Source organism: Microtus pennsylvanicus, chromosome 1 (assembly GCF_037038515.1).
Source record: "Microtus pennsylvanicus isolate mMicPen1 chromosome 1, mMicPen1.hap1, whole genome shotgun sequence".
In the NCBI taxonomy this organism is placed as follows: domain Eukaryota; kingdom Metazoa; phylum Chordata; class Mammalia; order Rodentia; family Cricetidae; genus Microtus; species Microtus pennsylvanicus.
This window is the reverse complement of record NC_134579.1, coordinates 53,848,014-53,866,046: the sequence shown is the minus strand read 5'-3', so window position 1 is coordinate 53,866,046 and position 18,033 is coordinate 53,848,014. Positions and strand designations below refer to the sequence as shown.

Below are 18,033 nucleotides of genomic sequence, written 5' to 3'. Positions count from 1 at the left end.
TTTGAAATGAGGAAATTTTCTTTTTCATTTTTCAGTTAGGTGACTGCATTTCAAGGGACAGTTACCCAGACGGCAACATCACATGGTACAGGAGTGGGAAAGTTCTGCAACCCCTTTTAGGAGGTGAGTCTGAGTCAAGCAATGAATGTGTATTATATAGGCTACCCACTTTATGAGCTGTCCAGAACTGAACATGCTGTCTCCCCTTCTCTATCTACAATGTACACTTCAGTTACACTAAGAGCCTCTTAACTCATTCAGTGGTTAGACACCATTTTATCGCCGATGTGGAAGAATTGGAAGCAGAAAGCAGTATCTCTATATATGGCATGTTCTAAAAGTTAATTAAATTGAGTGGGAGATAGAATTTCAGAATTCTATTTTTGCCTATGCCTCTGACTCACAGGTTTAAAATTACATCTTACCTTGTTGAGTGTCAATTTTCTCTCCTGTTAAAGACAATTAGTAGGACAAACTCACCTCTGAAGTGTATTGGGACATTTACTTATGGATTGAGGCTTTCCAGTGTTAGCTTTCATCATTGGTGTTCTTGACTTTCTTTAGAGGTGGCCATACTTTTGAAAAATGAAATTGATCCAGTTACTCAGTTGTATACCATGACTTCATCCTTGGAGTATAAGACAACCAAGGCTGACATCCAAATGCCATTCACTTGTTCTGTGACATATTACGGACCCTCTGGCCAGAAGACAATCCATTCGGAACAAGCAGTCTTTGATATTTACTGTAAGTAACTGAATATACAATTATGTAATTGTAATGTATTAGAAATAATATTTAAAAACTTTTAATCTTCGAAGTTCTGATTCAATTCCTCTTAATATTCTGCTGTTAATCCTCACCCCCAAACTTTTATGTGCAAATAATCTTTTTCTTGGAAAGCATGTAGAAAAAAATGTTTACCACTTAACAATAGACTCCACTTTTTCACACATTATTTATTAATATGTGTTCTGTACTCTATGAGGTGTTATGTTCTTTAAAGGTTTGATCTCTAATTTGATCAATTCCCTCCAATACTCTTCAGTCATAGAATATTGACATGTGTTTTGTAGGAATTCCTAATGCCTACTGGCCATTTCCTTAAAAAAGTGACTAGCTTCCTAAGTTTAAAAATCACCAAAACAAATATTAAGACTTGGGAAAGTGGCTTCAGAAGGAACTTGCAGTACGTGAGTACCATGTAGAAAGATGTGCAGCTGGATGAATCCTTGGATGCATGAGAATGACACGATAATTCCATGTATATATGGGGAGTGTTTGGCAATGAGAAGACAGCACAGGCCTCTTGATGATGCCACAAAGTAGTGCATTCAAAGAGGTTGTTCTTCTAGCTGAGGATCAAGACACATCAAAAGGAAAATGTCAGTGTGAGATTGCAAGTGATAAATGTCATGGAAACAGACTGGCAAGTCCTGAAAGGTCATGTGTTCCAGGGCACTGATTTTGGAACTCTTGAACACATTAGTAGAATAAGAAGGAGTTGCTAGAACACAGATTACTGAACATCACTCAAGTAAAAAGATCCAGTGGATGTAAAGAGGTGCTTGCCGGCGAACTTATTTAAAAAATGATATAGTAATATTATTGCTAATAACCTATTGAGAAAATATGAAAAGCCATTGATGTAGGGAGACTTGGAGGCAGAGAAAAAATGATAGGAGAGGACATGCAAGAAAGAAGTGGATGAAAGCATCCAACCTGAGGGAGTAGAGTAAGATGTACTAGTCCTCCTCTTTAGTTTCTGTGTTCACCTTATTTCTGCCTCTGGTACTGACTTCACACAACCATTCCTGGTTCCCTGTGCTTTCTGCAATGATCACTAAAATGCTATTCCTGGCTACTTACTTTTTTCTCCTCACCCTCAACAAAGTTCTCATCAAGCTGCCATCGGAAGTCTCTTCCTAAAATCTGCATCCTCCCTGTGACCAAACTTCTGTATGCTCAAATTCATCTTCATGCTCTTGGCTGCTGTATTCCCTAAGTCTGTTTCAACCACAGTCATGCAGTATATGTCAACATTCATCATCACACATTCTATTGTACTGACCACATTCCTCTGTGAGAATACAATTCCCATGCAGTCCCGTGTTGGTCTTTACCATATAACAAGCCCCTACATATTCTACAAAATATGGTTCTAGAAGGAAACCATCTTGAAAGATTCCCAGGCTCTAACATCTAGGTTTTATCTTTTTTGCAATGTCTAATGTTACATTCTAAATGGTTAAATTTGTTTTTCTCATAAATAGAGGAAATTTACTAAAGCAAAGAGCATGGCATTTCTCTACTTTATAATTCTTGCACATTACTTACATTCATCTAAACTAATAAATCTTTGGGTAGAAGGATAAGTGAATAAATAGGTGTGTGGAAAAAATTAATACACTAATTTTGTAGGGGTTCATGTAAGTGGTGAAATATAACTATCTCATTTTATGTAAATTCTCGATAACCATGTGTAGTAAATTAAGGCATGCTCATTTCAAATATTTAAGTGTAGGAAATGTATGAAGGATTTTGAATATCATTATAATAATCACATGATTATCTTTGAAACCCAATTTAGAGAAAATAGCTATGAAAGAGTTGAAAGGGAAAGAAAGGCTCAAGGTGAAGGAACAAATGAGATCTGATAGCATCATTTCTGGTGTAGGTTAATTAGGGCATAGACAAGGAAAGTTAAGTGTGACTAGAAGGGAAGAATCAAATGTAAGCAATAATAATGCATGAATCACTTAGACTTAGTACTAGAGTGGATTAAAGGAGGCAAAGCAGCAAGTCAGGATAATGGGAAGAATGATGACTTATTAATAAGCAGAGAAAATCCAAAGACTGGGCCAAAAGAACAAGTGATCCGCAGTTTGTTAGGCACACAAGCAGCCCAGAAAGCTACTGTAAAAGTGCAAATGTGTTACAATAATCCTCTGATCAGACTTCAGTTCTTTGTCTTTCTAGTACAGACGAAATTGAAAAGGGTTGCAAAGGAAGGACTTTGAAATAGAAGAGGAAGTCAGACACATCAGGGTCCTGACTGTTCTAACATCAGCCTTGATCAAAGATGTGCCAATGTTCCTTTCTGAGAGAGGGTCACATCAAAGTGTGAACCTGACACACATTACAAAAGAAGTTGTGATGAGCCCCACTATTTTATGCAACTGAAGTATACCAACAAATAAAGGAAAAGGAAAAAGAGAGAAGTGGGTACAGGATGAAAACCCAGAAATGGCAGCTGCCAGTGAGATGCTAAAAGCAAGTTTTATTTACTTCTTCCACTCTACTGAGAACTGCTGGTTGGAGAACTACCTGCAGCAAACCCAGAAATAAACACATGCAATGAACCTAAAGCAGTGTGCAAACCTCACTTTTAGTCTAAGGACTTAGTGATGCTCAGATGCCCAGTATCAGAGGCAATCAACAACAGCAGTTCTAAGTTTTCTTCTGCGTTTAACTTAAATGACTGCAAGAAATGGAGGGGGGGGCTTCTCAAACTACAACTTATTAGTTTCACTTTATTAGCTAATAATAAAATAGGTCTTTGTAGAATATTCTGTTCATAAATCTTTATTGTCTTTTTGAGGTATATATTTTTCTTCACTCGCTTCTCATCTTTTCCCCTCCCCTTCAACCCTCTCCCATGATCCCCACACTCCCATTTCCCCAGGATATCTAGTCTTTTTCTACTTCCCATGTAGATTAGATTTATGTATGTCTCTCTTAGGGTCTTCATTGTTATCTAGGTTCTCTGGAGTTGTGAATTGTAGGCTGATTTTTCTTTGTTTTATATCTAAAAGACACTTATGGGTGAGTTCATGTTATATTTGTCTTTCTGGTTCTTGATTGCTTAACTCAATGTAACGTTTTCTAGATCCATTTATTTGCCTGCAAATTTCAAGATGTCAATATTTTTTCCACTGTATAGTGCTCCATTGTGTAAATGTACTATTTTTTTCTTTATCCATTCATAAGTTGAAGGGCATTTAGGTTTTTCCCAGGTTCTGGTTATTACAAATAATGCTGCTATGAACACAGCTGGGCACATGTCCTTGTGGTATAATTGAGCATCCTTCCAAAAGTGGTATTGCTGGGTCTTGGGGTCATGAATTTCAAAACAGGAAGATACTCAATCATTATTCATTTTTGTCTATCTTCCTCAAAATTCATCTTTCATGGCATTATCCAGCTATGTAAAGCATGGATGTTAAGAAGTCATTCATGTTTAAAGCCACCACTACTTCCTGTCACTGTCTGCTTACTGGATAATGTTCTACTGTGTGAAGTATTTGATTCACTTGGCATTCGACTGTTGGGTAGTCCTGTGTGTTAAAAAATACTCAATACCTCTGTTTTATCTGCAGAAATTAGCCACTGTGTAATAGGAGTTATGTCATGTCTTGTTTTAAAGAACAGAATAGAATAGCAACAATATTTACGGACCATAGAACAATTTCAATCACTGTCCTTCACTGTCTCTGTCCTCTGTCTCTGTGTCTGTCCTCTACCTCTGTCTCTCTCTGTGTGTGTGTGTGTGTGTGTGTGTGTGTGTGTGTGTGTGTGTGTGTGTGTATGTTCATGGAATTAATTTTCTTAAGTAGATCTGTCCTCTTGCATGCCAAAAAATACTACTGGTGCTGTTTAGCTCATGTCTCTTCATTTTACTTTTATTATTGTATAAGAAGGGCGTGATGGTATCCAGTAGCTTTAGTGGCTTTGCTACCCGATTTAGTCTTTCCAAGCTATAAGATTCATATAACACCATTCAATTTCCTTATAATGAAGTCACACGGTGAGATTGTTCTACTGGTCTTTTACACATAAAATAATTACAGTCATTGCCACCTCAGTTAAAGACATTTTGCTAAGAAGAAATTGATTTTTTTTTTTTATGTAACACGGTTCTTTGTAGTTTGCTCTAACTAAGATTAGTACTTGGTATAGCAAGTGGCTATTAACTTCAATCCCTCTATAAAAAGATACATTTAAGTAATTACCATTACTAGCTTCTCGAGAAAATTGTGTATAATTTAGTCATTTACATTGTATGCACAGAGTAATTTGGTACTTGACAAAAATGGTTAACTTCTGCTTGTGACTCCTGCAGATCCTACAGAGCAGGTGACAATACAAGTGCTGCCACCAAAAACTGCCATCAAAGAAGGAGACAACATCACTCTTCAGTGCTTGGGCAACGGCAACCCGCCTCCTGAGGAGTTCATGTTTTACTTACCAGTAAGTGCTTAAGCGTTGGTTGAACTTGACGACTATCATTTTGTCCTATTGTCTGGCTTCTAACTGGCATCAACAATTGCATGTACTTGGGTAGCTAAAGTGAGAAGAACGGGTTATTCTTGGGAATAGAAAACACAAAACACCACCTGTAGAATTCCGTTGAAAGCTTTTGTAACCCCATCCCCTGTCCTTTCTTCTTTTCCATGATGTTTAGAGAGTTCAGATGTAAAGAGGAAAAAGAGGCGACCACAGGAAACCATAATTGCAGAGACTCAGGGTGTAATCATCCAAATAAACACAAAATCTGCCCTTCAGAAGTAGATCACTGTAAAATCAAAAGACATGATTGCAAGTGGTCTACTGTGATTGAGGATCCATCCACCATCAGGCTGCGCTGGACATGCTCAGATCTCTTAAAGCAAAGACAGTTCTGTTGTGTAGTTTAGCTAGAATAATCCTGTGGGCTCCTTATCACAGTACTTCTCATAGCTGAAAGTAATGGTCTGCATCCGGGATACTTTTGGAAATTTCTTTAAATATTTTCATTCATCGTAATTTGGAGCCTAACTGGAAAATAAGTGTTTTCACCACCTTCTTACTGAGGAAAGCTATATGCTACCAAATAGTGCATTTATTTAGTAAAAACTGCAATAGTGGGATTACTATGAGTTCCCTCACAGCCTGGCTGGTGGTATTTCACAGTATCACCCACTGCATTACTGAGAACATCTGTACAAGAAGCTTCTCATAAAAATAAATGTTGGCAGATAGCATTGTTTCTCCTATTAAATTTATATACTACCATTTTCTCATTTACAAATACAAGTTTTCAAACCAACTTTCTACTTTGACTATGGGGGATTTAGAGCCAAACTCATGTTCTGTCTTTAGAAATTGTTGATTGTCTTGGTTGCTGTTGGCATATACTCCTGCCCTCTCTATATTTGCTCTCCTCTGATTGATTCCTTTCTTTTGTTCATCTTCGTCCTTAATGCTCTTTCTCTTTTGATGCTTTTCATTCTTCTCTCTGCTTCCTTCATTTCTGTCTACCATTGTTATTTGGATAAATGACTGGCTTTCCCATCTGCTTGTTTGCTTTCTCTCTGTCCCCATCCTCTTTGCTTATCTCCCCTCTTCTCTTCTTCCCTTTTTTTCTCTTCCACTTTTCTTCCTCTCTCTCTTGTTCTCTATCTTTCTTTGCCTATTTCTGTCTCTGTCTACCTGTCTCTCTCTGTCGCTCTCTCTCTCTCTGAATGAAACTAATAGCCTTGCACATGCCAGGCAAGCTCCCTGCCATGACATTACATCTCCATTCTTCAGTTCATTGAGACAGTCTCACTATATAGCTCAGTCTCTCCTCAAACTTGCAATCCTGCCCCCAACACCTGAATGCTGCAAGTAAAGGTGTATATCCCAAGACCCAGTTCATGTTCTCCTTTAGAATTTCTCAAATGTATTTATTGGTGTATATATAGGGGGAAATGGGTATATAAAAACACTGCTTTAAAATTCATACTCAAGCTTTGCTCAAAAAATAAATAAATATCAATAATATAAAATATTCCTTCAAAATTTAGTGCCAAGCTATTAATTGTTTCTCAGATGTTTGTAGAACAAATTTTAATCATTTTTGTCTAATCAAAAAGTTTGGTCACTTTTTTCTCATATCTGAAAAAATTGTACCTTCCGCAAGAATTATAATCGTTCTTATTGTTGCTACCAAGTGTAACCTTCTGACATTTTGCCTCCATCCAAAGGGACAGCCTGAGGGAATAAGAAGCTCAAATACTTACACACTGACAGATGTGAGGCGCAATGCCACAGGAGACTACAAATGCTCGCTCATCGACCAAAAAAGCATGATTGCTTCAACAGCCATCACAGTTCACTGTAAGTCCCCTCCTCAGGACCTGCTGCACCTCAAAGGCATCTAATAATATTACCTAGCTAACTTTTCTAAGTGCAGACTTATATTTCTTAATCAGTTTGGTTTCCGTTCACTCTGTTAAAAGTATCAGAAAGGCTCAGCTTTCATGCAGGTTACCACTGTGACACTGAATCCTTGTGTGAGTCTGGGAACTGCAAAGTTGTCGATGGTGAAATCCTTTTTCTAAATGCCTCAGTTTGTTGTAGTACTAAGTAATTTGGATATGATCGTTAAATAACTAATTATGTATTGAAATGTATGTACACTGAATATATAAATATATACGTATAATATGCATAATTTATTTCATGCAGTTCTGGAGATGGAACCCAGGGTTTTGTACATGCTAAGTAAGCATTCTGCTATTGAGCTATACCCCTAAGCTCTCTTTAGATATTCTTGATATTAACAAGATTTGCATTTTACCAGGAAGAATGTAGATTATATATCTCATTTTTAAATTACCGAATAATATTAGCACTCAGATCCAGGCAACACAAAGTTACTACATATTCAGCACTGGGAGATGAAATAGAGGTGACTAAGAGCTAAAGCGTAATAAATTGTTGGAAAGTTAACCTCTTCAAAAATCACCTTGAGTGACACCTTTTATTAAATTTTAATCTACTTGGAGGACTCCAGAGGCCACAAAATTATATTTAGTCCCAAAGAATACTATAGGGAAAAAGATCCATTAAGAACAGCCGTGTGTAGGGCTGGAAGATGGCTTAGTGGTTAAGAGCACTTCTTGTTCTTGCAGATAACCCGGGTTCAGTTCCCTCGCACTCAGATGGAGGCTCACAAGTATTTGTAACTCCAGTACTGAGGTCCCAATGCCCTCTTCTAACTTCAGAGGTTACCAGTCACACACATGTCTAACATATATACATGCAAGCAAGGATCTCATCCACACAAAATAATGAAATCTTCGAAAAATAAAAAGACCAGCCATGAAACTTGAGTGACTTCTTTTTTTTATAAATCACAAAAGTTGATATTGCTAACATATCAGATGCTTCTTAAAAGTAATGATTTATTTTTTTTATTGACACTGCCACATGATAAGAATAAAACTTCTACATATTTTTAGAATAACAGTGCCTCTTGTTTAGGGATGTGTGAAAGGCTGAATGAACTTTTCACCCAACAATGTAATGAGAAAGATTTCTCCTAGAAATGATCTGCCATAGTCCTACAGAGCACCAGGTGACTTGGCTTTGTTTTGTATTGTAAATGAGATTTGGCAGTAGTGAAGACAGGGTACTGAAGAGCACCAGAGAGAATGGCCTGGAGTCTAGTATAGGGTTTTCTGCAGCACAGGGATTTTGAGGAACTCGAAACATCTGTAAGCTTTAAGCATGAAACCTAGGCTCTCCATCTGACCACATTCCCTGAATGCAAACACCAAGAATTTGTCAAAAAAAGCATCACTAGAGAACAATGTGGAGGACCTGGAGCTCACAAACAGTCAGAATAGAATTTGCTTAGACAGAGAAAAGGAAGAAAACAAAGTCAAAAAACTTTAAAGGAAACTGCTCTAAGCCCATGCTGCTGTGTCCTCAATTTACAATGTTTGGAAAACATACAGGTAAGGAACTAAAGCTGGGAGGGAGACACAGGAGGGCTCAACAGGGAATAATACAACCATATGGTGGCTTATGATGCCTGAGGAGTCCTGGTGATAACAGTGAAGTACTGAAAACTGTTCACAGCCAAGACCTTTGTTTCTCTGTTCTCATGCTCAGAACAATGGTGCTGTTTTTCCCCTCTCTGTGGGCCAGTCACTCATGTGACCATTTATCTAACCCTGTTCTATGATGGAAATTAAAGGAACACAGCCTACAAATACAATACCCTTGAAGAGTCATCTGATATCCCTGTCAATCATACTTTGAGACTAGTTTTTGATATTCCAGTTCCGTAGACTTGTGCTTATGGTTGAGAGTTGTTAGGTACACAGACACACAAAACCTTTAGAGGGGAGAGCTGTTCTGTGTATGGCGTGTAGAATAGACAGGGGGGGGCTGGACTACAGACTACAAGGATGAAGACATGGTGGCAGCCACATCATATCTCAATGATACTTTATAACAGGAAGGAAACTCAAACAAAGTATGAGGAAGGGTAATTGAATTTGGTGCATTTTATTATTCTAACACATTCTTGTTTTCATAGCTAGACTGGAACATTGGTCTCAAGGTCTGAGCATTTCCTTAAGGGCTAAAGAATGATTATACTCATCATTATGTTATTCTACAGGATATTCTAAATGAAAATTATATTTTGCCCTTTTATCTTTGGCTCTTTGTTTCACAAAGGTGGGATTTGTTTCCCTTTCAAAAACAATTAAGAAAAATGTTGGTGGAGAAGCAAGATCCATATATGCACAGGGATGCAGACCAGACCTCACAATGACACCATATTCCAACAGTCCTGAGTTACTGTTAAAACAGCAGCTCTTCCTCTGCCAAATCTGACAGAGATGCTTCACTGGAGCCTTCAAAGTCAATTTTATCCTTTAAAATCATGTGTCTTCTCAATGACAACCTCTTGACTCTACTAACAAAGGCTCCCAAGTTTCCCTTCCTTTAATTTTCATACAAACATAATTCACCCTAACATTCTAATAAAACCACTTTTCTACAAGATGGCAGAGCTATTAACATTAGCGTAAAGTAGAAAATATGTGATTCCATCACTCATTTAGTAACCATGTCAAAGAGTCTTGATATGCCAGGCCCTGGGGATAGGCCAGAGGAAATCAAGGCATGATCATCACTCTCATGATGTGTACTACTTCATAGCAAAATCAACCACTAGAAATGGCATTGTTGGGGTGGAGGAAATACCTGAGTCAGTACATTGCCTAATCATGAGGACTTGAGTTCTAGTCTCCAGCAATCAAATAAAAAGGCATCTCTAGGTAGAAGTCTGCAAGCCAAGAAATGGAGAGGAAATATAGGGTGGGGAGACCGCCAGATCTCTGGAGCTCTTTGGCCCCCCAGTGTAGGCAAATTGATGATTTTCAGGTTCATGATTAAAGACTATCTTTAAAAATAAAAATGGGGAAATATAGGAAGACAGCTGACATTGACATCTGGCCTCTATAAATATCTGCACCTGAGTACATAATACCCATATGCATATGTACACACACACCAACAAGTTATTACCACATCTATACATCATACATATTCCTTTTAAAGAATGACACAGAAAATGATTGGCAAACTGTAATGAAACCATAAAAGAGAGACAAAATGCACAAAAGATCTTCTGGTCTAAACTTAACTCTATAGTTAGATATACAAAGCACTTAGTTATCAAGGAGACTACAACAGTGTCTTGTACAAAGATTCTCTTCTTTGAAACAAGTTTGATTCAGTTCTCTTTACTCCTGCAAGTGTTTGCTTATGCTATGACTTAGTAGTAGTTCAACATGTAATTAAGAGACCTGAGTGTTTAATAGATTTGTTACTAGGTTCTGACTTCATAATCCTTTCCATGTGCACAAAACCCAAAAGGTGAGATAGTTCATCGGGCTACTCAGTGTGTAGTACCGCTGACCTATTGTGTTGTCAAGTCATCATCGTGTATGGATATTCCATTGGTGCCTAGAACATAGGAGCTGTAGGACAGTATATGTTCAATTGAATTGAATTTTCTTCCTACAAATAATATTACAAGTTTTATATTTAAGAAATCATTTTTCAACTGAAAGGCTCTACATCCTTAGACATGCTTATCCTGTGCATTTTTAAGATTATCTGTTGAAAGGGTACCTAATAATAGGTCTTATTCAAAATTTCAACTGCATGGAAAATGGAATCACAATTCAAAAATAATTCAACTATTTGTCAATTTTCTCTGAGAAACATTTGCACTATCTCATAGTTTTCCCATTTATCACCTGCTGTCTAAATATATGTGATTTTCTACTGCAACGCCTCATCAACTGCTTTTTGTGTTTACCTTCTCATTCTTCTTTTTTTCTGAAGTGAGCTGATTTTTTTCTTAAGGTGATAAGTTCCACCAGAAATATTTACGTGCACCCCAAACATCAATTATGTTAACTAAAAATCAGTGCATATTCAGTTCAGTCGTCCATGTGTTTGTCCAAGTTGGCATCAATGCTGGCTTGTAAGGCTAAGCAGAATCTTCTGCAGTCCAGTCCATTTGTCTTACACACACATAAGTCAGTTCTGATATTCAAGTATGCTAGAAGAAAAATGATTTTTATTCTTATGTTTACTATCTTGCCTTCTTGTAGTTTTCAATTCAAGCAGGTTTTTTTTTTTCCTGTCTCACAGATTTGGATTTATCCTTAAACCCAAGTGGGGAAGTGACCAAGCAGATCGGCGATGCCCTGCCTGTGTCATGCACAATATCTGCCAGTAGGAATGCGACCGTGGTGTGGATGAAAGTGAGTCCAGATCTTTGCTGCTTCCCTGCTGCTTAGGATGGGTTCTTTTTTAGCACCCTTTGTATTTTGCTTTACATTCTAGTGTGCATGTTTATGCTTGGCTTGTATGCTCACATCTAGGTGCTATTTCACACCTCTCCTCTCTAGTGTTTGTCAAACCACAGTAAATTATAGAGGCACTCAGCTTCACTGTGGCATTGCTAATGGATGGGTTGGAGCTTAGCTTGGTGTGTTGCTTTATGATTATATAATGAAGAGCGATCCACCATGCATGCGCACACACAAGCACATGCAATTATGTACTTTAAAGATGAACCTTTTATAGCACATTTTAACTGCCAATATTTTGATATCCTGCCAGGTAGCATCTCTCTGAAAAAATGCAGCCCGTTCATTACTTTTCCCATCATTTATATTGAAATCCAGGCAGATAAATCAGAAAATTTACACGTGAGAGTAGAGGCTCAAGTTCAGGCTTTCTGGAGCATGACTATTGTGCTGTGGTTACACCATTCTTGCCTCCCCTTTGGTGCTGAGAAAGCTTTTCAATCTCTGAAAGCAGGTCCTTCTGAATGATGAGCTCTTTGATACTAAGTGGCCCTTTCACCTCTAGACCTTAGGAAGCAATTAGAACACACTATGATCTTTCTTGGGATTTCCTTTGTGAGCTCATGTAGTCATGACTAAATCAAAGACTGTGACTTGGGTCCCAGTCATTTACATTTGTCGAGTGGGAAAGGAGGATGTATAATTGGTGCTTTGAGTCAAGCTTGTCCTTAAAGCAGAAGTCTATGTCCATGGTACCACTGTTTACAACTTTGGCTAGTGTTCCCCAACACTCATCGTAAGCATGGACAAAGTTATGAGAAAATAAATATCCACATAATTTGAAACAGGGGTTAAGATTATCTTATAATGATCATGCTTGATGTGGAATTTTCCTCAGTATGCTGTGAATATGTTTTATTAATGTTAGTTAATTAGTAAAAGTCTTTTGGGCAATGGCTTAGCAGAGAAAAGACAAGCATGAAATCAGAACAGAGATAGAGAAAGAGAGAATAGGTGGAGTCAAAGAAACACCATGTTGCTGCTGAAGGAGGACACGCCAGAACTATACCCAGTAAGCCACAGCCTCATGGCAAGACACAAAATAATAAAAATAATTTAATTCAAGATGTAAGAGCTAGCCAAGAGTACGCTAGAGTCATTAGCCAAACAGTGTTGTAATTAATATAGTTTCTGTGTGATTATTTGTGTCTAGGCAGTCAAAAATGAAAGAGCAGTCTCCACCTACATCATGTAGGCATATTCTTACTAGAATTTCTTCTTGACAAAATATTATTATATTGTTATCTTAATGCTAGATTCTCTTCTTCCCTCCCTCTTTCCCTCCTCCTCCTCTTCTTCCTCCTCCTCCTCCTCTTCCTTCTTCTTCTTCCCCTCTCTCTCTCTCTCTCTCTCTCTCTCTCTCTCTCTCTCTCTCTCTCTCTCTCTCTCCCTCCCTCCAGTCTCCTGGTCTCCCCTCTCCTCTCTCTGAAAAAGTGTCTCACTTACTAACCTCAAACTAGCTGTGTAAACCCAGCTGGGCTCCGACTTGTGTGTGGTGGGATTAAAGGCATGCACCTCCACACCCAGGGTTCTCGCATTCTTAGAATAGTTTCTTTCACTCCCTCTTAGGCACAATCTTTTCACCATCTGTTCTTCTCTTCGATAATTACACCACCACTCCTTATCATCCTTAGGGAACACGTACTATTTATAGTGCTTAATGGTCACAAAGCTAGATAACTTACAAGCAAGTAGAACAGTCAATGAATTTGAGAACTATGTCAACTACTTTAAACATAAAATGCAGTTACTCCTTTTGGTTGAACCTTAATGTCATTATTGCTCAGCAACATTCTTACTCAACATTAGTTGATAGGAAATTGAGCAGAAAAAAATTCTAGTGTACAAAACCCTATAATCTTAGAATTGTGTCTTATTATCTGTTTTTAAACTTAAATTCCTAAAAATATGATTATCTTTTGATGTCCAGTAACTTTTTAAAAAATTAAATGTTTTTCTTTTTAGAAATTAAAATAGTTGTCTCGAAGAAACAATAAAAGGAAAAGTAAAAAGCATAAAAAGGTTTTGTTACTGAATTTTTCCATAATTTTTGTTTTATAATGAAACACCAGTGTTGATAGCCATTCAGATCAGATAAGTCTTGGGGATTTACGACTAGCCCTGTTTAGATTCTGTGAATGGCTTATGGAACAGTCCTAACGGTAAGTAGGGACTGACATTTGAGACGTTTCTCAATATAAACCCATTGCACTATTGATATAGTTACAGCCTTCAAACAATTAGATAAGGTAAGAGTAAGAGCCCATTTCCCCATATATTTATGGATATATTAGGGTGTGTGGGGGGGTGTGTATTCACAATTGTGGGGCTGGAGAGATAGCTTAGTGAGTAAGAACTCAATTCCTTTATTCAGTGCATAAGGATCTTATGGTAATCCCCAGCACCCACCAGATATTACTGTGTGTCTGAAACCCCAGCATTGGGGTTTAGAGACAGACTGATTCCTTTAGCTCCTGAGTCAGCCATTCCAGCTGAAAACGCAAGCTTCTAGTTCAGTGAAAGACCCCATCCCAACTCAATAAGACAAATGACATTAGAGCAGGACAAGAGATGACCTGCTTTGATTCTCATATACTCATACACAGGTGTAGTCATCCACACATCCAGGTACACGTACCACAGATTTATACCGCTTTTGTGCACACACACATACATACATACACACATACACACACACAAACACACACACACACACACACACACGTCACTCACAGTGACTAAAATAAAAATAAATAGAAACAGAAGCTGTGCCCTCTGAAGTAATGCACTCTGCGTTACAGGATAATATCAGGCTTCGATCAAGCCCATCATTTTCTAGCCTTCATTATCAGGATGCCGGGAACTACGTCTGTGAAACGGCTCTTCAGGAGGTTGAAGGGCTGAAGAAAAGGGAATCACTGACACTCATTGTAGAAGGTAATGAACTGAATCAGCAGCAATTTTTTTTTCTTTAAGAATTTGATATTTGGTCTCTTTTAATATTTCAATTGTAACGTCTCAATTGTAACAATATTTTAGGAAAACCTCAAATCAAAATGACGAAGAAAACTGACCCCAGTGGCCTGTCTAAAACCATAATTTGCCATGTGGAAGGGTTTCCGAAACCGGCTATCCAGTGGACCATTACTGGCAGTGGAAGTGTCATAAACCAAGCAAGTATTTTTCTTCCTCAGTGCTGCCCCTGGTCCCAAGCTGAGTTTTGTTTAGGTAACTGAAGTGTAGGCTGGTTTGGTTACCATATGAAATATGCAACATATGCTCAGACCAAGTGCTTGCTGACATCTTAATCTTCTCTGAAGGAGAGCGTGCATCAAAGAACACATTTAAATCCCAGGTCCATGGATTTAATCCCCAAACCACTAAGTTGTGGTATCTGCTTTTAAAAGAATTAAAACTGGATGCTTCTCCATGGTCATTAATTCCTGAGGAACGGATAATTAAATCATGAAGGTATATACTTTTCTGCGCCATAAAATGTACAAGAGCCGCCATTACTTTGCCTGTTTACATGTGTTTAAAGGATATAGCTTATTGAATCTGGACTCCAGGGGTAGTGACCCACATAGTCACTGCTTGGAAATACATGGTCCAGTTTGCTGATTAGAGGGCTAGGACCGGAACAAGAATAGCCAAATGTAATATCTAGGTTGTACACGATGTTAATCTACATGTAATATCTGTAGCCTTTGTAAGATACTCCATTAGCCATAAAGATTTTCAACTTACAAATGCTATGAATATTTTCTTCTTAATACAAAGTCAGACACAGAAAGAGAGAGACAATAAGACAGAGAGAACAAACCAGCCTATTAAAGGGTACAGGGCTTTAATTCCATTAATTAATCTCTTTGGGTGCTACTATAACGTTAGTTAAGTTTTCTCTGTAGCGGTTCTCATGTCTGCTTAGATCATTAGAGCCAGTTAAAGAGCTACAGGACATGGAATCTCCATTTCAGGTTTCAGCAGACACATATAAAGCAAAAAGATGCAAATTAATTTTAAGCTGAAAACTCTGTATTTCCCCTGTGGAGAAGCAGGCCACTGGTTCAGCTCATATAATATCATTAGCTAAGCATGGTGGATCTGGACTCTTGTCTATGAGTCATACAGATACATTTGCATTTGCTCAAGAGTAGAGAGCCCTCAGAGTGGTCACGCTTGAAGCCAATGAATCCTGACTGGATTAAACACATTTTGAGACACGCAAGTAAAACATCCATTCCTGGGAGGGCAGGGAGACAAGGAGACCAACACATCTGAGAAGATGCATGCTTCTCTATTCGGAATAAAGACCCGAATTGCTGACAATGTGAAGAAGTACTTTATAGAATCGGATGCTAAAAGTAACATGCTCAAAGCATATAAATGTTTTCTCCCTGATCTGCTGTTTCTCCCTCTTATTCAGCTAAGTGCCATTGAAAAAGAACCTGTAGGTATGGGTAATGCTGATGTGGAAAGTAGAAAGAAGAAGAAAAAAGCGCACATAAATCTGATGCATAAATGAATATAATAATGTAAAAGGCCATGCTAGAAGGAAGCGAGTAAATTTTTTTTTTTTTTTTGGTTTTTCGAGACAGGGTTTCTCTGCGGCTTTGGAGCCTGTCCTGGAACTAGCTCTGTAGACCAGGCTGGTCTCGAACTCACAGAGATCCGCCTGCCTCTGCCTCCCGAGTGCTGGGATTAAAGGCTTGCGCCACCACCGCCCGGCCCCGGGCGTTGTTTCTTACATTTGAAGGTCACACATCCAGAGATGCCCCCATCTGTGTCTCAGGACCATCAAATGCATTTTAGTTAATCCTTAAGTCACCACTAAAGGATCTACTTTTTTTTTTTAATTTAGTACAGGGAAGTTCTGAGAGAAACGATGGTTTTATTTACCCATAAACAATTATTATATTCCTTGAGCTTTGATAAAAGATTTAAGGTAAGAGAATAGATACCCATTTTGCAAAGAATTAAGATAATAGAATAGATGTTCACAGCAAAAAAAAAAAAGCCCATTGACCATATCCACAAATAATTAAATGCTAATATTCCCTGAAAGGAAGCTAGTGATTATAATGACTAATAACATGCTTTGAAACAAGTATCATGGGAAAAGCTTAACTGACACTGAGCATCTATCAAAAAGAAAAGTTTGATGGATGTGTTAAAATTCCGAGAGAATATTAGACAGATAGGTCCCATTATTGCTTTACTAATCTCCTTTCTGCCCGCCGTTACCATAAAGCAGTAGAGGACCTGGATGGTCCTTATCTGCAGTTTCCCCATATCCTTAAGCACAGACAGTAGGACAGCACACCTTCCCTGAGTCATCTACCACTGCTCTGTCCCAGACTTGTAAAATGCTTTTCCATTTCTAAACTCATCTTCCTTCTTCTTCCAGACAGAGGAGTCTCCTTATATCAATGGCAGGTATTATAGTAAAATTATCATTTCCCCCGAGGAGAATGTTACACTAACTTGCACAGCAGAAAACCAACTGGAGAGAACAGTAAACTCCCTGAATGTCTCTGCGAGTGAGTATTTCATTTCTGGCATTAAAACCGTAAGAAAATTTGAAGTTATTCTTCATTAGCTTTACATCTTCAGTCCCATCTCCCTGTACTGCATCATGGTAAGTCTCATACATTTGTTTTGCATTTGATATCATCGCCATAAGGTTACTTTTCTTTTTTTCCTGGTTTCCATTCTACTACCCTTGTTTTCACAGTTGAAGTTATTTCATATATTAAGACTCGGACCCTTCCCCTAACACAGGAATCCCTCCAAATGCAAGGGAGAATAAGAAATGGGCGGCTCCTATCTAATCCATGCTGTGGATACAAAGTCAGATAGTTCAATGATTAATTCTAGGCACTTTTGTACATGACACATTAGATAAATTTTTAATTCTGCTATTACTTTGCATTACAATGTATTGTATTTTTATCCTACCCTTACTTTATACAGAAATGCCATGAATTTGACCAATTAACAAATTAGTAGGGTAAAAAGAGACATGGGAATTAATGAACTCAGCTTGGAAAAGTCTCCCTTCTCCCATAATTTTGAATCATAATGGAAATAAATGAAATTATCTTAGATAAAACTGAAGAATCTGTCAGTATTGAAATCCTAGTTTATGTACTTTTGAGGGAGAAAAACATTTTGAAAAATATGATTTATTGGAAAATTAGAAGCCATTTTCATTTCTGTTACTATTCCTGTTGCCGTTACTATGGCAACCCTAAATCAGTACTGGCCGAGAGTAAAGTTCACTTTTAGACAGGATGTTAGCTGACCTGCTGCCAAATGTTTATTT

At 37.9% G+C, this 18,033-nt stretch overlaps 1 protein-coding gene across 7 annotated transcripts in view; it reads left to right on the top strand.

Moving 5' to 3' along the window:
- Window positions 1–18,033, top strand: part of Alcam (activated leukocyte cell adhesion molecule) — a 185,647-nt gene that overhangs the window by 151,946 nt on the left and 15,668 nt on the right. For 4 of the 7 annotated variants that reach the window (XM_075964316.1, XM_075964337.1, XM_075964305.1 and 1 more), the window contains 8 exons: window positions 36–123; window positions 565–747; window positions 5,123–5,250; window positions 7,008–7,140; window positions 11,488–11,600; window positions 14,510–14,645; window positions 14,748–14,881; window positions 17,116–17,248. In XM_075964316.1, the coding sequence (XP_075820431.1) occupies window positions 36–123; window positions 565–747; window positions 5,123–5,250; window positions 7,008–7,140; window positions 11,488–11,600; window positions 14,510–14,645; window positions 14,748–14,881; window positions 17,116–17,248 (1,048 nt within the window). Of the gene's footprint in view, window positions 1–35; window positions 124–564; window positions 748–5,122; window positions 5,251–7,007; window positions 7,141–11,487; window positions 11,601–14,509; window positions 14,646–14,747; window positions 14,886–17,115; window positions 17,249–18,033 lie in introns of all 7 variants that reach the window. The other 3 variants (XM_075964348.1, XM_075964327.1, XM_075964294.1) reach the window with 1 other exon arrangement.